The sequence below is a fragment of the Lutra lutra genome, chromosome 16 (genome assembly GCF_902655055.1).
Source record: "Lutra lutra chromosome 16, mLutLut1.2, whole genome shotgun sequence".
Lineage (NCBI taxonomy): Eukaryota > Metazoa > Chordata > Mammalia > Carnivora > Mustelidae > Lutra > Lutra lutra.
In genome coordinates this window covers 1,363,759-1,388,953 of record NC_062293.1, presented here as the reverse complement: position 1 = coordinate 1,388,953, position 25,195 = coordinate 1,363,759, and the positions used below count along the sequence as shown (strand labels likewise).

The 25,195-nt window shown below is 62.6% G+C and overlaps 1 protein-coding gene across 5 annotated transcripts in view; it reads left to right on the top strand.

Moving 5' to 3' along the window:
• The first annotated feature begins 3,279 nt into the window (after positions 1-3,279).
• BAHCC1 (BAH domain and coiled-coil containing 1) overlaps positions 3,280-25,195 on the top strand; it is a 60,734-nt gene continuing 38,818 nt past the window's right edge. For 3 of the 5 annotated variants that reach the window (XM_047707404.1, XM_047707403.1, XM_047707398.1), the window contains exons 1-2: positions 3,280-3,447; positions 7,111-7,499. In XM_047707404.1, coding sequence (XP_047563360.1) covers positions 7,325-7,499 — 175 coding nt within the window. In that variant the 5' untranslated portion in view covers positions 3,280-3,447; positions 7,111-7,324. Of the gene's footprint in view, positions 3,448-5,541; positions 6,413-6,632; positions 6,945-7,110; positions 7,500-25,195 lie in introns of those variants that run through there. The other 2 variants (XM_047707399.1, XM_047707400.1) reach the window with 2 other exon arrangements.

Sequence of the window (25,195 nt, the reverse complement as noted above, 5' to 3'; positions counted from 1 at the left end):
TGTAACAACTGTTTTGAAACAGCATTGGGGCGGGGGGAGCCCACCAGATTTGTTTTAAGTGATGCTGGGGGAAGAAGGAGGGGGTGGGGGGCCATGGGTGGGCAGGGAGCAGCGAGGCCCAGGCACATCCAAGGTAGGCAGGCCCTCCAGAGGCCTGCAGCCTGCATCCCGGTGCAAGTCACCAAGGGCAGGGCACAGCACTGGAGACACAGGGCACAGCTCTCACCCCCTGGATGAGTAAACTGGTGACGGTGAGCTGCAAAGCCTCAATGAGGGCGATCTGAAACCCGCGGACAGCAGGGAGTGCCCCTACCCTAGCGTTCCCGGAGCGGCTCTCTGCGGGGCCAGCCTGTCTCCGGCGTGGCGGGGGTGGGGCCCATCAGCCAGGCTCCAGGGCCTTCAGACCATCTTCTGCCACCTGGGGTGGGAGCAGGGTTTGCGATTTCCCAGGCGGCACCCTTCCGCGCACACGGTGGGGGATCCTGGAGGCTAGAAGCCCCTGAGTCTCCCCCAGCAGGCGGTTGAGAGGCCGGGGACCCCCTCCGGGCTCATGGGCACCCGGGTCGCAGCGGCACACTCGGGGAGCTCGGAGAAATTCCGGGGTTCCGGCCGTCGCCAAGGTGTTCTCTTGGATGGAGGATCCTTTTTCTTTTAAGTACTTTGCTCACGTATATATTTAATTTCAAATGGAGCTTTAATAATGTTACATTTAAAGATTAAAAAAAAAAAAAAAAAAAAGGTTCCTGTGCCAGAAAACAAGCTTATTGGAGAAAGTCAGCAATGGGGAACTCCCTTTCCGAGCCAAAGCAGGCAATATGCGGTCAGCGAGAGGCGCTTTGCGGGGGGTCGGGACTCCAAGGCTGGAGAGCTGGGCCGAGGGGCTAAGAGAAGCTGGTGGGGACCGCAAGGCGCACGGACCGGGCAGCCACCGCGCACCAGGCCACCGGAGCCCGGGGCGCAGTGTGAGCCCAGCGCGCTCCGGGACGCGCGGCAAGCCGCTCCCAGGCCGAGCTCCCGCCCCGCGTGGCCCTGCCAGCGGTCCCCGGGCGCAGGCCGCGGCCGCCCCTGCCCCCCCACCTACATGTGAGGCTGATTTCTCCCGAGCCGGGCCCGCTTTCCCGGATGTGCGCGGGAAGCGGGGGCCTCAGTACGTAGCCACAGGGGCGGGACCCGGAGGAACCCAGTCCCCCCAATACACGCCGGGGCCGCCACGGAGACTCCATCCTCCGGAAGCCGCGGCCCGAACCCGGTGGCCCGCGTCAGCCACCCCCCGCCCCGACGGCAGCGCCAGCCCGAGCCGCCACCCCGGCCCCCCCCCGGGTCCGCAACGGGGACCTAATTCAATCGCCCGAGGCCTAATGAATAGCCGCGCGCTAATCGGATAGTCGGGCGCTTTACGGATTTGCGCGCGCCGCCCGGGGTCGTTTCCGCAGGCGTCGGCCTGGGGACTGGCGGTGGGCTCGGGCCGCGGGGGGTCTATTACCGCCGCGTCGCGGCCTCGCCCGGGACTCACCTCGGGACCGCGCGCCCTGTCCGCGATCGTCGCGTCCCGGCGCTTACCTGCCAGCCTCCGGCTCTCCGGAGCGGCTCCGCCGGCCGCGCCGCCCGAAGCGGGCGCCCAGTCCCGGAGCCCCCGCCCGCCGCCCGAGCCCCACAGCCAGGTCAGAGATGCCCGCGGGGCAAGGCCGGCCCGGGCCCCGCGCCTGCTTCCCCTTTCTCTCCGGATTCCTTTGATCCGCGGGCTCTGCGGCGCACCTTGGCTCCCGGGCTGCCGGGGTCGGCCCGTGGGGGTCCTGGAAACCGTCCCCAGCTTATCTCCTTTCATCAAGCGGCCTTGGGCGCCTTGAAACCGCGGAGCCAGTAATTGCTTTTTTCAGGAGGCCCTGTGCGGACTGGACAACAGCCAATCAGCGCCTTGTTTACACTCGGTGATTGACAGCCTGCTGGCAGCGTGCCAGCCAATCGCGGCGGTCCCGCGGGAGCGGGCGGGGGGGCGGGAAAAGGAAGGAGACGACAGAAGGCCTCGGGCTTAACCCCTTCGTGTCCCTATCGGAATGAGCCGGCGGAGAATTTCTAATGCGTGTGCATGCGTTTGTTAGCATCTAGTTTAAATATCGTTTTTTTTTTTTAATCCCCCAGAGGGGGAGGCAGAGATTCACGATAAGAAAGAGGAGTAAAAATAATGTACCCATCACTACTGAGACATCACCTTGACTCCCGGAGAATAAATAGCATTTTGTTGGGAAACCAAATTCCAACAGAAATATTTATTTGGAGACTATTTTTAAAAGTGCTTTGCATCTAATAATGATGAAGATAATCGTTCAGTGGCTCTTTTTAATGGGGGAGAGAATTTAGCGGATATGCAGAAGAGTGGCATTGAAAAATACCGCGCAGGGTTTTCGCATTGTGCATATGAAGGTAAACATGTTTTTAAAATCTAGTTGCAGATGAAGAAAACGGCAATCTTTGTCTTGGCCATAAATTCCCCGATTTTCATTTTGATCAGTGTTCCGTTGCAAAGTATGGCCGAGGGAGATAAAAATGAGAGTTGGCAGATGGATGGACAGAGAGGCAGGACCCTCTCCCTGAGGTCTGATCCGAAGGCAGGGAAAGGAGACAACAGGGCAGGTGACTCTGGGATCCTGCGCTGCCCAGGCCTCGGGCGTGGGGGCATTCCTGAGCTCGGCCGGAGCAGGCGAACCTCTCGGAGTGGTGGAAGGGCCGGCAACCCGAGGAGGCCTCTACGTCTGGAGCTCGGGCCTACTTGCGCGGGGTTCAGCCACCTGCCAGACAGATCCCAGGTATTAAAAAAACATCTGCCTTCACGGGTGTTGCTCTTTCTTCCCCCGGCCTCTGTGCACCAGAAGCCAAACGTTAGGCCCGCTGGATTAAATTAAAAAAAAAAAAAAAAGGAAGAAAGAAAGAAAGAAAAAGGAAAAGCCTTCCCCTATGCGCGGACACGCGCTCCCACTCGCCTTGCTCCCTCTCCCGCCCTGCGCCACCACATTCCCATTCAGCAGCAACGATCTGCGCAGAGGAGCTGCGCAGTCGCCGGGCTTGAATTAGGCGCCACCGGGCTCAGTAGTAGCCCTGCTGCTCCCTGATTGGCAGCTCTCTGGCCCGGCGCCAGCCTATTGGGAGGCCTGTTTACGCCGAATGAGTGGCACGAGCTCCCGGCCGCGGAGGGTCGCGCAGCCAATCAGCGCGCCGGCTGCTCGGGGCTGAGTGGCACGAGCTTATTAGTATGCAGGGCCCGTGGCTCGCCGCGCCGGGCTGCAGGTTTGAGAGCCGCTCTGGATGGGCTCGCTAGAGTCGTTGTTGTGGAAGCGGTGCATTTACAGTGCAACAGTCAGCACAGTGAAAATACCAATAGGAATACAAAACAAAGTCACATTTACTGATTTAATTGTATTGCATTCAATTGTATCCAGGAAACAGCCTCCAGTAAGTAACTGAAATTGCTTTCATTTTTTGGTTTTGTATTTTTATTATTATTTTATTTTTTATTTTGGTTTTGGGGATTTACATTTTTTTCTTTTTAGCAAGAGAAATTCAGGGTTGCGATGTTAAGAAGTATATATCTTCCCTTTAAAAAATTCCGTTATAATGTCGAGTAGGCTTTTTTTTTAAAGATGGACTATATATAAGAGCGATTTTTTTTTCCTCTGAAAAATCTTATCGATCGGTTTAAAATCCCCCCCGTAACGCGTCCTTGCTTTGCTCTGAGCGCTTGTTGTCTCGATCGACACCCAGCATTAAAAATAAATAACCGCGACAGGCCCGGGACCGCCAGGCTGCGTCCAGCGCGAGCTGCGCGGGTGGCTCCGGGCGGCCGTGGGCGAGGACCCGGGCGCCGCCAACGCGAGCCGGGCTCCCGCGGCACCACGGACGGATCCCGGTTGTTCGCCCCCCACCTCGCTCACCCTCGCGAGCCGCCGCGGCTCGGCCCCGCCCGGTCGCTCGGCGGCCCTGGGAATGTGCCGGCTCGGGGAGGCTGCGGCGGCGCGGGCCGCTGGCCGGAGGGGCTTTCCGGCCGCCCGCGAGGGGCCGCGGTGGGGAGCGGTGATGCGAGTTCTTCGGATTTCGCTTTCCAGAGCCTAATTCATTGCAGAACATTTCAGAAATTCTTTTCCTGGGAGGCGGGGGTGCCGAGGACGGGGAAGGGGGGCACGAGGCCAGCGCAGCGGGGCGTTTTCGCCGCGTGCGTCCCGGGCAGCGCGCGGGGCTCGGGCCACGGTCGGCCCGGCGGGGTCTGCGGGCGAGTGCGCCCTGGGGGCGCGGGTTTCCGCGCGGCCCCGGCCCTCGGTCCTCTCCCGCGGGGGCGGGCGCGGCCGTTTCGCAGGGAGCGGGTTCTGCGGCGGCGCCCGAGCCGACCGCGCCCCGGTGCGCCCCTGGCTCTAGCCCAGCCTGCAGGCCCCACGGCGTCCACGCGCTGCGAGGGACGCGCAGAGAGGGTGCTCCGAGCCTTAGGGCGGCCGAAGCGGCGGCGCGTTGTTTTGGTTCTTCGGCTAGAAGCGAGGCAAACCCCAGGAACCCCGGATTCAGGAGCGCGCCAGCCACGCAGAGTGGGGGCGGCAGCTCTGGGGACCGAGCCCGCTCCCCCGGGGGGGAGCCCAGCGTCCCAGCGGTCCGAAGTTCGGTTCTTTCCAAACCGTGCTCGTCGTCGTTCCTCCGCCCGGCGCGAGGACCCTGCCCTCCGCCGCGTTCGCTGCGTTTCCTGCTCTAGACCCGCCAGGCCTGTAGCCGCGGCCTGCGGCGGCGCTGGAGGAGGGGGCTGCAGCCCCGGCACCCGCGGGGGGCGGCTCGGCGGCTTCGGGTGCGGGCCGCGCGTCCCCGCCCAGCGCCGTCCTCCGCCGGGGCTCCGCAGGCCCAGGGCCGCCCGCCGGCCGGCGTGGAGGCGCCGCGCGGCCTCTTCGGGAGCGAAGAGCACAAAGGGAAGTCCCTCCTGCCCCGTAAGAATCGCAGCTGCAGGGGCGGGCGACCGTCCTCGCGCCCCCAGGGTGCGTACCGAGTCTGGCGGGACGGTGAGCCAGCGACCCGGCCGCGGGGCGCGCGAGACTGAGACCGCTGCGCGCGGCCGAGCCCGCATCCCGAGAATCGCGAGCAGCTCGCGTCGCAGTCCCCTGCGGGAAGAAAGGACCCATGAACAAAAGCGTAGCGCGCACGAGTCCCCGGAGGCCGCCGGCAAGCCTCGCGCCCCCGCGGGCGCAGTCCCTGCCCTCGGCGCCTTTGAAGCCGCAGGTTCCAGACCTCCCTCCCCTCCTTCTCTGTCTTTGTCTCTCCCCGAGACCCCCGGCCCGGGCCGCCCCTCCCCTGACCCGGCGCCGGCAGCCCGCTCGCCGGCGCTGCCCTGGCCCTGGCGGCGCGGCGCTCGCTTTGCAGGCCCGCGCGGCGGCGAGCGGGTTTGTTTGTTAGACCGGGGCAGAGAGCCGAGGATCCCTGGAGGCGAAGGAACCCCAAACCCCTTTGTATGAAGTTGAGAGACAAAGAGAACTCTTTGTGCAGGTCCCATTTATTTACAATGCGAAAGTTCTCCGGATAAATATGGAGAAAAGCTTATCAGCTGAGCAAATATGTGTTCACTTAATACATTATGTTTTCGGTTATAGATTAAATCAAACACAAAATAGTCTGCAAATAAGACGTTGTAGAGCCCGTAGCGCTCGACACGGCCGTCTAAACTGGTGTTCACGGCCTGGAGAGCATCCTAGTCGCTGTGCTGCCACGGCGGGACGGCAGGAAGGCAGGAGCCGGGCTTTCCGCGGGGTTCGCCAGCGAGAGTACCGAGCCTGCCCCTCTCCCTTCGGCGGGAGCTGACACCGAACGCCAAAACAATGCAGATTGAGGAAGATGAGGGAAATATGCAAAGTGAAAGCGGTCCACGCGCGCGCCCGGCCGTGCAGTGTCTGCCGCCGGGTCGGTGTTCCGCACTCGGCCTCCCAGTGCACTCCCCTGGCCGCGTGGGGGTGGAAGGAAGGGAGGCGGGGGTGTTTTTAAGTGGCTTTGCCGGGAGGGGGAAACGCAGGGCTGAGGCCCGGGGTCTGCTGGGCCCTGAGCTGGGGCGAAGGTTGCGCGGGGCCGGGCCGACTCCCCGCGGCCGGAGGGCTGAGCCGGCCGCCGCAGACCCCCGCGTGCCCGGGCTGCTCGGCCGCTCGGAGACCGACTGGGCTCGGCGACCCGGGGCAGACGCTGCAGGGAGGAATTCTATGGCCGATTCGGGGCGCCAAGAGAGAACACTTTCTGACTCTCAAAGCATCCCCCACCCCACCCCACCCCCGCCCCAAAGTCCCCAGTCCGCTGAGGAAGATCCTGGGCGAATTTGATTGGGGGGCGGGGTAATTGTTCCAGCCTAGCCGGGAAGCTCCCGGCTCGGGGACCGCAGGCCGGGCACTGCGGCGTGGCCGCCCAGGTGACACCGGCGGCGGACGCAGACTCCTGGGACACTGGAGAGCTGCCCCGGGTCCCGGCTCGGTGCTGGGGGTGGGGGCCTTGTCGGGGGCGGCGGGTTCTAAAGAATGGGCCGAAAGACGCATGGGGGGATGGGAACAGGGAGAAAGGAAGGTTATAAAAAAAAAAAACTCTTGAGTTACAATCAATAAAATTACTCGCTTAATTAGCATGGTTATTCGGTTAAGCGGAATGTAGTAAAAGCTGGACCTCGGAATAAGGGGGGATAGGAAAAAGGCGAGCGTGGACCTCAGGCCTTTTCCTCCGAGACACCTCTGGGCAGCGGGGGAGGGGAGGGGGTGTGCGTGTGAGTGTGTGTGTCTGTGTGTGTGTGCGTGATGGCTTCGCAGATTTGGGTTTTTATCACCCAGCGGAGCCAGCAGCCTTTTGCCGCGGCGCCCTCGCCGCAGGGACCTGCGGAGACGCGAAGGGGAAGCGGCGAGCGCTGCAGCCGGGTTCCCCCAGGCTCTTCGGGGCCGAGCGCGGCCGGGACGGTGCGTCTGCGCGCGGGGACCAGGTGGCCCGGGTGGCCCGGCGCGCGCGCAAGCGGCGGGAGACGCGCGGACTGCCCCGGGTCCGGCCGGCGGGCGGGGCGAGGACACCCCCCACAGACGAGCCAAGCCCCCCGAGTCACCGAGTCTCTTCTGCTTGCCTCCGCAGACTATGGACCCGAACGGCGGCCGCCGGCTCGGCGCGCGGCTGCCCGCCGAGGAGCCCAGTCCGCCGGCGTGCTGACCCGCCCGCCACCCCGCCGCTGACCCCGGACGCCGCCTCCTCCGCGCCGCCCGCGCGCCGCCCGCGCGCGCCGAGCCGCCCCGGGGCCCCGGCCGCGCTGCTCCCCGGAGGCGGCGGCGGGCCGGGGCCGGGGCCCGGCATGGATGGCCGCGACTTCGCGCCGCCGACGCATCTGCTGTCGGAGCGCGGGAGCCTGGGCCACCGCAGCGCCGCCGCCGCGCGCCTTGCCCCCGCCGGGCCGGCCGCGCAGCCCCCCGCTCACTTCCAGCCCGGAAAGTACTTCCCGTCGCCGCTGCCCATGGCTTCGCACACAGGTCAGTGCCGGCCGGGACGGGCGCGGGAGAGGAGGCCCAGCCGAGAGGCGGGCACGGTCCGGGGGAAACGGGCGCGCGCCCCTCCTCTCCGTGGAGCCTTCGCGGGGCAGCTTCGCTTTCATTTCCCCGCCGGGGCCGCGGTGGCGGGGACCTGAGCCGCCTCGCCGCCGTTTAGAGCGGCCTTGCCGGGGTCCCCCGGGTCTCGGAGGGCAGCCCCCGAGCGGGCTAAAAATAAAGCCTTCCCCTCCTGCCCCCTCCCCCACCCCTTCCTGCAGAAAAACCAAACTCCCCCGGAAACCTCGTTTCTGCATTCTGCATTCACATCCTTGAGACATTCCGGGGCCGGGACAACGAGGCACTTTCTGCGGGAACAAAACGGCTGTTGTGCCTGGGGGCGGGGGGCGCCGCGGCCGGCGGATTAGGGCGCTGTGCGCGCTGGGTGCGCGCTAATAGGGACTGCTGGTGTAAGACGAGCAAATCCTGTTTCTATATAAAGCCTTGAAGTGTCAGGGTGAGAATGGGTTTGCAGGGGCTGCCTGGGCTTTAACAAGTGCGTCCGGTATCCTGCTACAGCCGGACAGAGCGTGGCTGCAGCGCGGCCGAGGCTCGCGGCCCGCCGCCCCAGGGGAGCGCAGCGCCGGGCGCCGGCCTGGCTGGGGGCGGCGCGAGGCCGCCTCGGCATTTCGGTGCAGGCGAGTGCGCCGCGAATTTGCTCCAAGAGGAGTGAACGGGCCTGCTCGGCGTTCCCGTCCTGTCGGATCCCCTTCCGCAGAGCGTTGCTCCTGGGCAGGGCTGACCCAGGCCTCCCGAGCGGCCCTCGCCCCTCCGGGGCGGCTCTCATTTTACCGTTGAGCAAGGTCAGAGGAGAGGCAGCGGGGAGCCCAGGGGCGGCTACCTCGAGGAGACCCTGGAGGTCACCGGCCTTAGCCCGCAGAGTTTGCAGGAGTAAGGTTTGGGGCTTGGTGTGGGGGCCTGCCGGTCAGGCTTGAAGGCTGGCTTGCTTTTGTTTAGAGTTTGTTCTAAACATCGGAAATGCTGTTTGCCGCTTTTTTGGGTTTGTTTGTTAATTTGGCAGTAACAGTTATTATTGCTAGCTTGATGAACTGTGAATACTAATAAAATTATATCTGCTTTAATGGGATTACAATTAGTGTGTGGATTAAAACGGATGGAAGACTCGGGCTAGAAGGGAAAATGTCAGAAGGGAGGGCAGTCAGAAAGAAAAACATAAATTTCCTAAAAAGAAAAAAATATGCAAAATTCCTTAATTACTAATGGGCTTTTAGCATGTACAACACGGAGAGGTTCAGAAAGTTAGATGGAGGCAGGAGCAGAGGGGCTGGGCTCCCAGGCGTCCTGTGCTCAGCCCCGGGCGAGGGGCCTCCGTGAGGCTGCCCTTCTTCAGCTCTTTCTTGCTGTTCCTCTTTCTGTCCTTTTCTTTTCTCCTCTCTAGATTTATAACTTGAAAGAGGAAACGTACTTGCTTGGGAAATTGGTGATTTAAAAATATCTGTGCTGTCCCTGGAGTTAGTGACTCTCCTGTCCCGGGTTTGGAGGTGGTGCTCACCCAGAGCAGCCTACATTGGGGGGCTGCGGCGCGGGGCTCAGGCTGGCCACAGGGACGGTGTAGCCTCCCTGCCAGCCCCTTTTCTCGGCTGCAGGCTTGCAGCCCCGCTGAGGGTGGGAAGGCTGAGCCTGCAGGTTGGGGGATGGGGAGGTAGAAGCTGCAGCCTCCCCGCACCCCAGCTCTGTGCCTGCTAGCCGGGCAGGTAGGAGCATCACCACCTGAAACGAGGGTCCAGAGAGGGTCCGGAAGGGCGCCTGATGCCTAGGCTTCCCCCAGGCTATCCCACTCTGGGGAGGCCCAAGCGGGTGGGATTCCCCATCCATTCAGGTCACGGCTGCCTCCCCGGTCCCCACTCCCAAACCTGCAGCCTAGCCTAGGTCTTGGTCAGCCGCCATGTCCCTTTTCTGCTGTTTCTGCCAGATGCAGGCATCACCAAGTCAGGTGGGAATGTGGTCGGGGTGGCCCAGACCATTGTCTTGATCTTTCCAAGTTTGACCACGTGGTTCTTGGAGCAGAGGCCATGCTGGGTTTGGAGATCCCGGGTGGGCCCTGGCCTGGTCTGTGTCCTTGACCTAGACCCAGCCCTCCTCCCCATATGCAGGGTGCTCCAGAGGGCGCTGGAGGTCCCCAGGGCACCCTCCGAGGGGGGCTGAAGGGCCACGTGTTCCCTGTTCCTGGAGGCCATTTCCACCCCCTGGGGGACCAGAATGCTATTGTGTTTGGAGGTGTCCGACCCATTAGTGACGGAAAGGCTGGCCCGAATGGGCGTCCAGCGAGAAATGTCTGCCGCTGAAAGCCTTTTGAAATTGCTGAAAGCCAGAATATTGTATTGGTTTTTAAAATTTAGCTAAATCTTTTTTTTAAAGAAATTATACCCCAGATCACTTTGCTTTGGTCTGTATCTATATATGATCTAGTTTAGAAAGAAAAAAAGTATAATTAAGTTAAGAACGTTTTTTCCCCATTTGTGTGCGGATTTCCAAATGGCTAGTTTGCGGACTTTCTTCCCATTTCCGCAGATGGCCTCCGATCCTCAGGCCGGGCCAGGCTGGCCGCAGCCTAGCCGCCCCTCCCTGCCCGCACTGCTCTGACTGCCCCCAAAAGGAAAATTGCCCTGAAGCTCCTTCCTATGTGTCCAGGTCTAACCGGGAGTGGGGTCCAGCCACCAAGGATGGAGTCCTGGCTTCCCAGGACTCATTATCCCCAGCACGGCCCCGCGGGGCTGAGTCAAGGGGCTCCCTGTCTCCCCCCACCCCACCCCACCCCACCCCACTCCCCCACCGCCTGCCTGTGCTGCCCCACCCAGTGCTTTCAAGATGTCAGCTTGAGGACCCTGATGGGACGTTGGGCTCCAGGGTTTCTTCTATTGTTTTTCTAAAAATGAAAGTGCTGGTAGCTTTATAATCGGGCTGTAGTGTTTTATGGTAAAGTGCTGTTCCAGTAACCTTGTCACCAAAAGGTGCAATTAAAATGTTTGGAATCATTATTTTTAGTGCAGTGTTAGATTTTGTCTCTAATACAGATGGTCCAGAGGCAAAGCTGTGAAGTCTAGGGGAAAAAAAAAAAAAATCAACAACGCATCAACCCAAGATTTTCCATCAGCACTACCGCCTGGAGCGGTTGGGGACCGCGCCTCTCCCAGCTCCTTTCAAAAAGAGGCTGCCCGGCCTGGGAGAAGCCGGTCCCCACCCCCTCTTCCGGCCGGGTCAGCGCCTGTCCTCCATCCTTCTCTGTCCACCCCCCGCCTTGGGCTGAGCCTCCAAGAACCACCGGGCCTCTACCCAAGACAGGCGGAGATGCCGATTTCCGCAGTCTGGCTGCGGGTTCGGTTTTCCTCTCTGCCTCTTCTCTTGTGTCTTTCGGGGTGTAGACGGCCCGGCCTGGAGGCCAGGGGCCGCGGGGAGGGGGGCGTTGGGAATAAACAGGGTGGCAGCAGGTCCCTTCTGTCAGGAGGACGGCAGACTCCTTCCTTGCTTAAAGGCGTTTCTGATTGCCAACCTCGAAAAGAAAGAAAGCAAAACACACTAGAGGAAGAAAGATAATTTCCTAGTGTGAAAAGACCCCATCAAAGGTTCCCCCTCCCTCATCATGTGATATTTTTTGTAAGGAAAAAAAATACATTTTCGTAAATACCTCATTAACTCAATGACACTATGGTGTTTCTGCAACAGTTACCAACATTAAGTAGGTGTGAAAAGAGTTACTTTCTGAAGACTCTACCCATCCTGCTTGGGAAGTGACAGAACCAGACATCAAAGCGGGCCGCTGCAGAGCCCCGGGGATCCGGCGGCCCGCGTAGACCAGCCCGGCCACAGCCGCCCTGCCCGCCCCTCCGAAGCCATTTTTGGAATGTGGGTTTTTTCTCAGTGGGGCTTGTGCTGCCCATGTCTGATTATTGCCTATAAGGATATTCCTATAGGAATATCCAGGTCACGTGAGTAATGAAACAAATTAGCCAGCGAGGCAGGGAGCGGCCTCGTACAGATAGCACATCTCCCCAGGAAAACACACGCACCCCAAACGCCGTCCGGTTATTCTTAGAAATCTCCCTCCTCCGCCTCAAGACTGGGTTCAGCAGCCCGCACAGACAGGACCGAATGCATAGGAGTCTGTTAGAATAACATGGATGAGGCTAAAAATACCCCTCAGAAACACACATAAAAAAGCCAAATCCAACAACAGAATGAGCTAAAAATATTCCAGGCTTTGGCAAAGAGCACAGAGTTAAATAAATTATACAAGAGCCATTCATGGGAGCAAGTCGACTTTTTCTCTTACGGGAACTTGGTTCAAGCTAATAAAAATAATAATTTACTGGCCACTGAGCTTTGCATGAGTTTAAATTTAATTGGTGGGGTTTCTGGCGTTTGTCACTTCTTGGCGATTATTAGTGGCTTGCCCTGGCCTGGGGCGGGGTGGGGAGGGGGCGCTGGGCCTGGGGTCCCTGGAAGCACAGGATGGCCTCTCCTCTGGAGGATGGCCTGGGTGCAGGGGCACGATGGCCCCCGGAGGCCAGGCGGAAGGAGGAGGGAGGTTGCAGGGCTGGGGGGGGGCGGTCAGGGGAGGCAGAAAGGAGACGGGCTAGGTGCGGCTCCTTTTAATTTGATAAACGATCGTACACCTTTAAGAGTGTGTTTTAACAATCAAGATACACTCCAGCAAGTTGATAGGATGTTCGCTGTCAACTTACATATGTCATCAGAGCGGGCTGTGAGCATAAATAACGCGAGTGTGCGGCAGCCTCGGCGGGCACGGGCAGGTTAGCACCCCTGTCCCCTGCTGGTGCTTCTCTCTCCTGGTGTCTGGGGTCAGTGGGCAGAGGAAGATAGGAGTGGGGGGACACGTTGGTGGAGGTCTTTCCTCTTCAGGGAGGTCTCGGGTCTCCCCGCCAAAATAAGAGTTCGGTCGTCTTGCTAGAGAAGCCCTGCGGGAGGACCTGAGGCTGGTGACTTTGGGCAGCAGATGTCTACATTCAGCCACTTTAGGAATGTCAAATTTGCACCCAGGGATTAGGGTCCGAGTAATCCCCTTTGGTCTCTTCTCTTTCTCCGTTGTTCCTTAGAGGACCGCCCCTGGAAATCCCTGCTGGCTCTCCTAACTCCTAAAAGACTACACTTCCCAGGATGCCCCTGGTCCAGCTCTGGGGTGGGGGTGGTTCCCGGGCACTGAGAGTTCAGCCAGTGCCACTGAGAATGAGTGCTTTCCAGGAGGGCAGAGAGGGTCCTTGGTCACCACCCCCCTGGAGCCCCCCTTGCTTGCCTCCTGGAAGAGGCTTCTGGGCCCCGGCAGTGGGCAGCTGCCCCAAAACCTTGGACCTGCATGGCCGCTATCTTGACTGGTGTGACCAGAGTCCCTGGGGATTCCCACCAGTGCCCCTCCCCATTTCAGCCCACGCCTCGTGCCTCCCTTCTACGTGGCCTTCTCAGAGGGGCCCTGGTCTCCTCCTCGAGGACCGGTGTGGAAGGGATGCCGGGTGCCCTGCCTGGCCCCCAGGCTGGTCTCTGTCCTGGAGTCCCACGAGAACACCCTTCATAGCCTTTGGCGTGGCGCCTTCTCCCTGCCTCAAGTCCTCAGTCCTTGCCCAAGCCAGGCGGGTCTGCGCGCAGCCTGGGAGCAACGTCTGGCAGTTTCTGAGAAGAAACCGTCCCCCCAGGACAGATGCCCTGGGCTCCTAGGACGGCCTGGCTCATCATCACCTGTCCAAAGAAGGTTCTCAAACTGGCTGCCACCTGCAGCCCCCTGGAGAGGGGGCCTGTCCCAGGTGCCCCTTGGAGACAGCCTGCCCCCGCCAGGTCCCCCCCACTGTGAGGTCCTCCTGCGTCACCCCATTGCTTTCTCCATGTGTGACTTCAGAGTGGCAGGAAGCACAGGGCGCACCCCCTTTGGCAGATAGGCCGTGTGCTCTGATGGCCCCCGGCCCCCGCTCGGCCACCAGGAAGCCGCTCCCGGCTGCCCCAGCCCCCACTAATCTCTGGGGCCTCCTTTATCATCCCAGAGACTGGGCGGCGGTGGGGGGATCGCCACAAAATCCAAGCCTGCTCACAGCATCCCGAACACGTCCCACCAGCCCTGCCAAGAAGGGGGGGCTGCCGCTCCACCACGACTCTGACGTTCTCACGGGGTGATACACCGCTTGGATCCCGCAGGTCTGTGGGACAGCCGGCTGCCTCTGTTTGTTGTCATATACGATATGGGTGCGTCCTGCGGCCCTTGAGCAGCTGCCACCGGAGGCCCCAGCGACCCTGGGGGGTGGGGGAGGGTCGCTGGAGGAGCCGCGTGGGCCCCGCGGGGAGGCGTCCAGCACTCTCGCTGGGAGCCAGGGGCTGGCATCCGAGGGCCGAGGGCCGCCGCCGCTGTCTGGGTGATTAGGTTCCAGATGGATTCAGCTAGGAAGCGGTTTTTCACTCTGACCTGGGCTGGGGAGAGGAGGAGAAGGGAACAAACAGGTGGGTTGGGTTCCCTCCCCCCTCTCCTCCTCTCCCCTCCCTGGCCCCCCAACAAAGAGTCCAATGTCTTTAGATGCAAAGGCTTTTGAGGCTCGGTGTGGGGAGGGAGACCCACTGTGTGCCTGGAACTGGAAGGAAAGAGGAAGCAGCCCCTCCCCCTCTCTAGGGCAGGAACTTGGTTTTCCACTGGAAATTTCCAGAAATGGGGGAGGGGCGGAGAGGACCCCTGTGCTGCCCATAGAAGCCTCTAAGCAGCTAGCTGGGATCCTTGAGGGTGGCCTGGGAGCAGCGCCCTGTTGGGGCATCCCGCCAAGAACGAGAGAGTCCCAGGGTGAATTACGTCAGGACTATACTGCCCGGGCCATCTTCCCGGGAGGGCGAGTCATGGCTGGGTCCCTCTGCGGGTTCCTCAGGGAAGCCAGGGGCTTTCCTCCTGGGCACAGCCACAGGCGGCTCGGGGAGTGGGCAGCGGGGTGGCCCGTCCTTCGCGGAGGAGGGTGTGCTGGAGCCCAGCTGGGCAGGGGTGAGAAGAAGGCCCGCTAGGGACAGCTGGACAGGAGACCCGAGCAGCTGAGCCCAGGGCGAGGACGCAGTGGTGGGAGTGGGAGGGGGCTGGGCCAGCGCTGCCCGCCTGGCACCCGCCCACCGCAGGACGGGCTCCACTCGGGCACCGACGACAGCCCCTGCCTCCTGGCACAGCCCCCATCCCCTCTGTGGGCAGAGGTGGAGGCCCACCCCGCAGACTCCTATGGGGGCACTGGTGCATCTCCTGGCCAAGCTCACATGTGCCCCGGTGCGTGGACGCAGGTTGCCTCCCCCTCACCGGTGCTCTCGTCGCCGGACAGGCCTTCACGCTCACGCACAAGCAGCCTTTCAGGAATCCGATTCCGGCGCCCCTGGGAGAGCCAGCTGTCCGGTGACCTGAGTGCCTGCTGGTGCCACTTCCTGCCACCTGCTCTGTCCTTGAGGTCCTGGGCCCCCGGCAGGGTGGAGCCCACTTGGGGCCCTTGCTGTGGGGCTGGGCCCTAGGGAGCCGCGGACCATGCTTTAGCTCCTCTGTGCCTCTCCCACCGCGGCCCCGCAGAGACCCCCGCTCCCCTTGCCGGAAGGGCTTCCCGTACGGAGTCCCCACCGTTCTTAGCACTCCCCGTCTGTGCCCAGCCACCCATGGGCTCCGGCCCCTTCTGGAGCTAGCCTGCAGCCAGGTCTCCAGGGGGCCGAGGACACAGCCGCCCGTGCCCAGACCTTGTCACAGGCTCGGCGCTGCAGCTGGCCCCACCGGGTCCAGGCCTCACCCACTCTCAGAGCCTCCTGGTGATCCTGCCTTGTGGCTCTACCTGGGCCCCCCCAGCCCTGAACGTGTCCCCACGTTCTGCAGACTCCACCTCTCCCTCTCAGGAGGGCCTCCCTGGGCTTCTGGCCCATCTCCCGTCCCATGGGCTGCATGGCCTCCCGGCCCTGACCTCCTGGGTGCCCTGTGCCCCCAGGCCAGCAGCGGATTCTGCCCAGCTCCCCGGACCAGTGCTGGCGGAGTTGGAGCCCTTCCCCATGGGGCTGCAGAGTTCTAAGTCTGGGGTGTCCTCCATCGCTTCCTTTCTGCCGGAGCTGGGCCACCCAGGACCGTGGGGGCCCCCAGGTAGGGGTGCACTTGGGGAGCACGCGTGTGTCTGTGGATACAAGGAGAGCCTCGTCCGGGTTTTCTCCCGCAGTTTCACTCCCACGTTGGAGAAGAGGGAAGATAAGGACCGTCTCTGGGAGAAAGCAGTTAGGGGGAGGGGGTGGGGGACGCGCCAGGGTCCGCATTGACCCTTGGTCTCTTCACTAAAAACCAAGGTGCCCTGCCCGCCTACCTGAGCATGACATGGGGACGTGCATGCTGGCAGTGCCCTCTGCGTGTCCCCAGCCTGTGTGCACACCTCCCGGGGGTCAGGTCAGCTTCTCACCTTCCAGAAGCATTCTTCTGTCATTGGCAGAGGCCCCCAAGCTGTGTGTGCCACATTTTAAAAGGTACGAGCACTAAACAGATGGACAGAGGAAGCTGTCCCCCTGTTAGTGTCACACCTGGCGGTGGGGGTTGGGGGTAGAGACCAGAGGCTTCACCTGATCCCTAGGGCACTGGTGAGTGACGAGGGATGCTGGGGAGGGCTGTCGCTCTCCTCCCTGGTGGCTGTGGGCGGCTGCCCAGGTGGTGGACTTGCGTGTGGTGGGGGCCACCAACCAAAGGAAAAGGAGGGCGCAGTGGAGACACGGGAGCTGGGAGAAGGCAGCTGTGGTTCTGCCCCCTTGTCCTGCACGGCATCTCCATCCCAGGCAGGCGAACCTTCACACGGTGCCACTTTGCTCTCTGGACCTTGGCACTTGGCCCGGGAGGTGTGTGTGGCGGGAATGGCCGTGTCCAGGCCTTCTGACTGCTGATCGCTCCTGCTCTGTCCCTTAGGAGCCCATTAGAGCTGGCTGGACATACACACTTGTACACACCCTGGCCCCAGGATGTGCCCAGAGGCCTGGAGAGAAAGTGACCAGTGCCTGTGTCTTGCAGGAGGGGCTGCCTCCCTGGGGACAGTCAGAGAGGCACATGGGGCACCTCCTGGGGGACCCCCTTCATGGGTCCCAGTCCCCCAGCTTCCCGTGGTGTCTGTCTAGAGGGCCTGGGGTCTTGAGCACAGAGGTAGAAAGTGGCACCCAGCTTTGGGGTCCTGCCATCCTTCCTCTGGCTGGCTTCTGCTTCCGGAGGCTGTCGCACGGGGCGTGTCAGATGTGTCTGGGCTTTGTGGCCACAGGGTTTGACATCATAGGGCTGGAGGTGGAGATGCTGGGTCTGGGCAGGGCAGCCTGCGAGTTTGGGAGCCCCATAGATAGGGGTGCTGAGCACGTGTCTGGAGATCACAGGGAGCCATCCAAGGCCAGAGGCAGGATGGCCCATGGGAACTTAAGGCTTTTCTTTCTTTCTTTCTTTCTTTTTTTTTAAGATTTTATTTATTTACTTGACAGCGAGAGATCACAAGCAGGCAGCGAGGCAGGCAGAGAGAGAGGGGGAAGCGGGTTCCTTGCCGAGCAGAGAGCCCGATGCAGGGCTCGATCCCAGGACCCTGGGATCATGACCTGAGCCGAAGGCAGCGGCTTTTTAACCCACTGAGCCACCCAGGCGCCTGGCCTGTGGGAACTTTAGGCCGACGGCCCGGGGCAGGTACCTGGGTGGGCCCGTGAGGAAGAATGCTTCTGTGAGCTTCTCTTTTATCATCACTTCTCTCATGTCATTTCTCTGTCTGAGCGGGAAGAGATGCTAGTCATACGGGGGCCAGGACTCCACCTTGAGCTGAGAGTGGGCCTGGGGTCTCTCCCTTCCCTACGCATCTGTCCCCGGCCTGCCCTCCTTGTCCTCAGCCCCCCAACCCTTCCCCACCGTAGATGTGACCTGCAGCCTCCTCTCTGCTCCCCCTTTTCCATACCCCCAAACCCTGACCCCAGACTGACACCTGTGCCCAGCCCTGTGGTTTGGGCCAATGCGAGTGAGGCTCAGTGAGGACAGGAGCTGGGGAGACCCCCAGGGAGGAAGTCGGGGGGTAACCACCAGCTTGCGCATGGGGACGGTCACCTACCCGCGGCGGGCAGGCTCCTCACTGAGCACAGGTGGCCTGGAAACTCTGAGATCAGCGCTGGCCTCCCTTTCTCCTTCCTCCCTTCCTTCCTTCCCTCCATCCCCCTGTCCTTGGGCTCTCCATGGGCATCCCTAGAGCCGAGCCTGTCTATTGACCTAACCCGGGCGCATCTGCTGGGAGGCCCCGGTGGGCGGCCGGCCACCCTGACCCAGGCGTGTGGTGGCCCCAGGGGGCGGTGGGTGGAAGATGTGTGTCCTCTGGAGGCATCTCCCACTCCCCTTCCCCTCCACTGCCCACCTGCCCCCCGGGGAGCCCCGAGCTTCACCTGGTTTCTGGGCCTTCCTACTCCCCCTCTTCCCCCGGACCCTCCACCAGCCTGAGCATCTCACTGAGGTCCTTCCCACAATCCTCCTCCCCCAGTCCTGCTTCCCGCCCAGCCCCCTGCTCCTGCCTTCCCTGCCCCCCCCATAACCCTTGCCCATGCACTCAGCAGGGCACCAGCCCAGATGCCGCCTCCCCAGCACTCTCCAGGGCGCTGGTGGCCCCCAGGCGGCGGGTTCGGGACCGGGCCTGGACGTGACTATGGTGAGGGCAGAACTGGGACTCCCACCTGCTTTCTGGCCTCAGCAGTGGCACCTTGTAGGAGGGTGACAGCAGATCCCTTCGTCCCTGGCCAGGGTGCACGGGAGGGAGTGGGAAGGAGCTGGCCTCTGGAGCCTGTGGGACAGCCATCTTGCCCACTCAGCCTGCTGTGTACCCCGGCCACCCCGGCCAGCGGGTCACTCGTGGGCACTTTGCCTGAAGCCAGTCCCCTTTATGAGACTTTTTGCATCCCTTTGGGCCTCCTAAAAATAAGCTTTTAATTTATTTTAAATTAACATTAGAATTAATCCTAAATTAAATTGTAATGCATCTTTAGGCCAGCTCTTAAAAAGTCCTTAATGTGCGTGAATACAGAAAAGATTGGGAAAAGTTGGGAAGACGTTCATGAGACTGTCCCGTCCCTCATAACCTGTTGTAGGTTTGATGGCAAATACCCAGCAGGAATCCGGAAAGATTAAGTCTGAAGGGCCCTCGAGTGGGAGGTGGGCAGACGGTGGGCAGACGGTCCTTAGAATGTCAGACGCAAGGGGAGGGGCCAGGACGCGACCCCATGCAGGGGCCTCTGTGGCTGCTGGTGCCCGCAGGGATCAAGGGCTGAGGTGACCTCGGGCTTGGCTTGAAGGGAAGCTGGGGGGGCACCTGTGTGTCTGTATTGCCCGGGTCAGGAGGTGGCCGTCCAGCCAGGGTGGGGCTGGGGGAACTTTGCACGTAGACCCGGATGTCGGGCTTTTCTGCAGAAGCAGATCTGTACCCTGAGTTGCCGATTCCCCTCCTGATCCTTCCTGAAGTTTCCTTCTTTGCCCTGGGCTCCCCTGTAAATGCAGCAGCACCTCTCCCCGCCTGGGTTCTGTGGCTTCTCTATGCGTTAGTGAGCTATTGCTGTGTGACAGATCATCCCAAACGTGGCGGCTTAACACAGCAAACACGATTGCCTCGTACTCCCTGGGGGTCAGGAATCGGAGTCGAGGTGGCAGCCAGGGCTGTGGGCATCTCAGGGCTCGGTGGTTGGGGGGTCCCCTTCCAAGCTCCCCTGCGTGGCTGCCACAGGCCTCAGTTCCTTACTGGGGCCAGCTTGGGACGACGGTTCTGTAGAAGTAAGTCTAATCCCTCCCACGCCCAGGGGAGGGATTGCATGAAGGCACGAATACCAGGGGTCGGGGGCGTTGGGAGCCCCACTCGGTCTGGACCCCTCCTGAAGCAGTTACGGCCCCGGAGGCCCTGGGAGTTGTCCCCTTGTTCCCCCTCCCTGCGTGGGACCTGGCCCAGCCTCTCAGCCTCTGTCCCCTCTTGTCCAGCTCAGCCCCCTCCTTGCTCTGCAACTCTGTCATCACTTCCTCACGGTGACCCCTCCCTGGCCTGTCCCCTCCAGAAGCCTGCTGCCGCTCTGTAGAGGACCCAGACCAAGGGGACCTGCTCCTCTGCAGGCTGGGCATGTTGTCCTCTGACCACCTGTGCAATGTCTGCTTCAAGACATGCCACCGGCAGGCCTGCGACTCGGCCTCAAAATGGCCTCAAGGACGGTGCAGGTCACTGAGAGATCCAAGGGCCATTGTCAGAGGCCAGGGTGCCTGGCCTGTGGTTTCCTCAGCTTCCAGGCTGGGCCGCAGTGGGGCTGGGTGGCCCCATGCATGGCGGGTGCTCTCCGTAATTGTTTGTCTAGAGAATGACCTGGGCTAGAGTTTCCGTGTCCGGACGGAGCCCATGCTCCAGGCTGCGGCTTGGGTGACAGGGACGTGGCCTGGTGAGGTCTGGGCAGCGCTCCTCACTGCTCTTGAGCCCGGTGCCTGCCCGGGGAGGTCAGTAGGTGCCCCGGGCTTGCCTGACCCTGCCCCTGCGCCTGGGAGCCAGTGCAGGTCGGGGCAGACCCTGGGAACCTCGCCAGGCCCTGGATCCCTCTGAGGCTGCGTGTGAGGTGCCCTTTGGGGCCTTGTGCTGTCCGGGCTGCCCAGCACAAAGCCCCTTCTCTCCTCTGATTGTGTTGCACACAACACTTGCTCAGAACTCAGGCTGTGAGTTGGGCTGAGGGGATCAGTCCTTAGGCTCAGGGACAAGTCCCCCAGGGCTGACGGGGTACTAGTGACAGAGCTCAGTGAGACCACTTGCTTGCCCTGAGGTGACACTGGGAGCAGTGCAGGAGCACAGGGCTCGGGGCTGGAAGCCCAGGGCTGGTTCTCTGCCCCCGTGCCTCCTGCCCTGGCCGCTGGCAGGCCCCAGGCCTCCGGGATCCGGGGAGCGTAGGGTTGGACGCTGAGGTGGGAGCTGCAGGGGGCACTGCTGAGCCTTCCCTCCGGCGAGGGGGGGGATTCCTGCTGGGCTCCCCCAGTCATGGGCCCCCAGGGGCTCCCCTGGGCTGGCCGTCAATCCGGCCGCATTCTGGAAGCCACCCTTCCCGCCTCAGGGCTGCTCCTCTTCCGGGGGGTCTCGGATCCGGGGTCCGCTGCCCCCACCCCAGAGCTGATCTTCTTGCCTTCTAGAGTCCCGGGAAACACCATAGTTTCACCTCTGAGAAGTGAGGTTTCCCTTTTCCTTCGGCTCGCTGTTTCTAGAGCTGAGAATTCCTTATCTCTGTACTTCTAGAAGCTGGAAGGATGCGGACAGCCCACAGGGCACACCCCACCCCGCACCTGCCAAACTGCCCTGCGAGCACCATGGGCCGAGCACTGTGGGCTGAGCACTATAGGCTGAGCACCAAGGGCCAAGCACCGTGGGCCGAGCACTGTGCACCCAGCACCCCAGGCTGAGCACTGTGAGCGGGGCCAGGTCTGTGCCTCCCGCCAGGAGCCAGGAGCAGCCCCAGGGGGAGCCAGGCCTTTTCCTGCTTCTGGCCCTGGGGACTGAGAGGCAGTGGAGAGGGCTGGCCCTTCCGAAGTTCGGGCTCCCTGGAGGTCTGTGCCAGGAGAGGCCCAGGCCCCGGGTTGCTCGGCCCGCCTCTCTGTTGGGAGTGTCGGGTGTGGGTGTGCCGGGCTGGCCCAGGTCCAGTCTCCCTCCCGGGGCCCCTTGGGGATTTGGTCGCACTCAGTGGCTGGGGGGCCAGTCACCTTGGCTCTCTTGGCAGGACACCCCCAGGCCTCCACGCGGCCAAGGGCACAGGCTTGGCAGGCCTCCCTGGGTCCCCTTCCTCTGCCCGCACCTCCCCCCACACTGCCCCTGCACGGCGATGCAATCTTGCTGAGAAATACAGCATTTTTCGCTAATCAGACCCCCGCCCTTTCCCCATCGCCTCCCCGACCCTCGTGTCACACCCCACAGAGCATTTGCCAGGGCTCACGTGCTCATCGGGACTTCCCTCCGCATCCCCAGACTCTTCTGTTTGTGGCCTTTGCCCTGGGGTGCTCCCTGGCTCTCTGCCCTTCCCGCTGGTCTCCCCTCCTTCAGGGCCCCCCTACCCGGCCGTGAGCAGATTCCTGTGGCTGAGAGGCCCCCCCTCCTGAGCTGGTCCCCTGTCAGGACCCACGGGGGGCTGGTGCCGAGGAGGCCGGAGGCAGGACCAGCTTCCCCGGGGGGCTGGGGTCAGACGGCCTCACCCTAGAGTCCCTCTGGCCACCCGCCTTGCCCGTACCCCGTTCTCGCTGGGGCATCCGGGTCAGCCCGTTGCTGTTGTTTGTTCTCCATCGGGTTGAGGTCCCGGGAAGCCTAGACTCGCCCACGCGGGCCCTGGGCCTCTTCTGCCGGGGCTGGAGGGTGTGGAGCCACTCGGGGGCGTGGCTGGGTGCCGAGCGCAGGGCCCTGTGTGGGCCCAGGCTGAGTTTCGCAGAGGAGGCTGGTGCGAATGGGGCCTTGAGAAATCAAGAGTCGGGAAGGGACGTGGTTTCCTGGAAGGGGCAGGAGGGTGAGCCCCGTACTTGCCGGAGTTGGCAGGGACACAAGGAGAGAGAGTGGCGCTGGCAGCAGGGACCCACCGACCTTCTTGAGAGAGTACCGGTCTCTCTTTCTCAGAGACCAGAGGCTGGTGCGTGCAGCGACCTGCGGCGGTCTCGGGTCCCCCTCCTGGCCCCACACCAGGACACCGCAGCCCGAGCCAGCCCTGTTGGGAGTCAGGCCCTTGGTCCCCTGTCCTCAGGCACGAGGCCGCAGAAGCCGGCCGGAGTGCTTGCAGCGGCCGGGGGGAGCTCTCCCAGCCCAACATGGTAGCGCCCCCACGGCCAGTGGCCGGGACCCCAGGGTGCACAGCTGTCCCTGTCCCATGTCCCACCATCACGGAGTGCCCACCTGGGTGTGGGTGCAGGGGGCTGCCTCAGCCTGTAGCCTCGTTCGGCGTCTTCGGGCAGGGACTTTGGATCCCTCCACGCCCACCCGAGCCAGCCCAACCTCCGGGCCTTGCAGGGTGCAAGGTGGAAGCTACAGGGGATGCTGGGGCAGGGTGCGGGGTATCCCCTTCCTCCCCCGGGAAGATGTGGCGCCTCTAAGCGCCCCACTCCGAAGCCACCAGCCTCCAGGCAGGGTGCGAGTCTTGCCTTTACTTAGGATAGCAGAGGGCTCTGTGAACCCACCGGGAGCAAGAGGCCGGACTTGGTGGCTTTGGTCCGGCTCGGAGAACCAAGGGAACTGCCTCTGCGGCCAGCGGGCTCAGGGGATGGCTCGGGGCACGGCTCAGAGGCTGGAGCCTGGGCAGCTGTAGCATGCATGCTCTCGGCTCCACGGCCGGTGCCCAGCTTGACCTACAACGGCGGTGGCCTCCAGGTAGGGGAGAGGGGTGGCAGGAGAGGAACTAGTTGTGTACCTTGGTCTAGGGTTCTGACTACCCATATGGGAGGGATAAGTGGACGATGGGTGGACGGATGGGTGGACGGATGGATGGATGGATGGGTGGATGGATGGATGGACGGATCCACAGGCTGGGAAGGTGCACCAGATGGCGGTAAGCCTGACTCCAAGTGGCCTTCATCCCACTCCTGTCTCCTACCCCTTAATTTCCCCTGCCTGCTGCCCTTGGAGCCTCTGCCCGATGCAGGCAATGATGTTTCCTTCATGGGGCTGGGGCAGGGGGAGGAAGCTCATGCCTGCCAGACGGCGGTCTAACGCCGGCCCATGCAGGACACTCGGGCCGGGTCCACTTGGCAGACAGGGAAGGGCTGGCCAGCAGGGCAAACTCCTCACCCTTCAGGCATGGAGGCTTCCACTGGGGTCCGTCCTGTGCTGGTGTGACCACTCAGACCAGACCCTGTGAGCAGACCTGCCTGGGCCTCTGTCTGACCACAGCTAACACAGGGCAGGTCCAGGGGAAGCTGGAGGGCATGGGGGCCCAGGCCCAGGGCACAAGGGGACAGAAGACCAGCATCTTGACCCGAGCGGCCACCTCCCTGGAGCTGGCTTCTTTCAAGATGGTGGGAAGGGAGCTGCCTTGCTTAGGCCGAGGCTACTCTTCCAGCTGGGGCATGCGGGGCTGGTGCTGACCAGCCCTGGTCACCTCCCCGTGCCCCCCCAATACTTTCCTGCCCTTGGGAGTGTCCTGGAGGCGGAGGTGCTGGCTGCCTGCCAGCAAGGGTGTGCAGGGAAGGGAGGCTGCGGGAGAGCAGGGGCGAGCAACAAGGAGGTGGCCCTTGGCTGCTGCTGCCTGGACCCCCTGGCCAAGGGGCCTTCTGAGTCACTCTCAGCATCGAGTCCGAGGGCGGCCCCTTTGCCCAGCCAAAGGGCTAAATTTACTCTTTTAATAAGAACCAGACTTATATCCGATTTTCCTTTTCTTTTATTAGTTCTGGGCTGTTGGTGGTTGGGCCTCCCCTGTCATCTTGCCTCCACGTTTGTCAGCTGGGTGGTTCGGCAACCACAGAATTTTCCTATTATGGCCTGAGAACCGCTGCCTTTGGGCCAACCCGGGCTTCTGGAAGGTTCTCCTGGGCCATTGGAAAGGGGCTTCCCATGTGACACACTCGTGCTTCTGGGCGGGTGCCCCTCACCCTGGGCTGCCTCCGCCTTGTAGGGCTGGGCCGGCCAGGAGGCTCCCCCGTGGCCTCACATTCCTGCTTCCTGTCTCTGTCCCTCCTCTCTCCTGGTGCCTGTCTCAGGCTCCTCGTCTTGTCTGGCCACCGTCTCGGATTGTGGACAGCAGCTGCGGTCGCTGGGAGGGGCGCTCGGGGACTCCCAGGGCCGTGGTGGCAGAGGGCTGCCCTGAGGCTGGGCAAGGGCTTGGGCCTGGCCAGACCGGGTGAGGGAATGGTGCTGGACAGGCCGACATCCGGGGGCTGCCCGCTTGCAGCCGGAGGGGACTGCCCCAGATCTGGACGATGAGTAGGTGCTAGAGAGGCAGCGCAGCAAGGCTGGCCCTGCAGGGGGGCGTCCCCGATCAGAGAGGGCTTTGTGCCAATCTAAGCCGCTTCTCCGCGGCAGAGAAGGTGGGCTGCTTGTGGGGAGGCAGGCCTGGCCACGTGGCCTGCCAGCTGTTCCCAGCACCCCACGACTCCCGGAGCCACGGTCAGGTCCAGGCGGCCGGGGCTGAGCAGCTTGGGGGCAGGAATTGGGGGCACGGGAGCGATAGTTTGGTGCCAACTAGGGCTCCCTCCCACCACCACCGAGCCAGGGCGCACCCCCACCTCCCGGGATGGAGGAGGAGGTGGGCAGGACCCAGGCAGCCAGTCCGCCTGCGCTCCCCTCCCATGGCACCCCACGGCACAGACAGAACCAAAGGCCAGGAGCCTCCTCCCGGGTGCCAGCCGGCGAAAGGACCAGTTTGTTGGCCCTCGAGCTCTGGGAGGTGGGTCCCGGGCCCCGCACACAAGAACACGACCGCATGCGCGCTCAGAGCCGCATGTCCACACCTGTACCCAGAGTGCGGGCCGAGCCCGCCGGCGTGTGCACCCATAGCCACGTGCGCACGCTCCCAGCCACGCAGCCAGGCCCAGACACCACACGGGTGCCCGCACAACATCCCTCTGCCGCCCCTCTGCCCCATGCGTGTGTGCCCGCCATCGTCTCACTCCTGGGCTGGTGGTGGGTTCTAGCCCCGCGGGACCGTTCCCTGGGTGCATCTAGAAACAGAGCCTC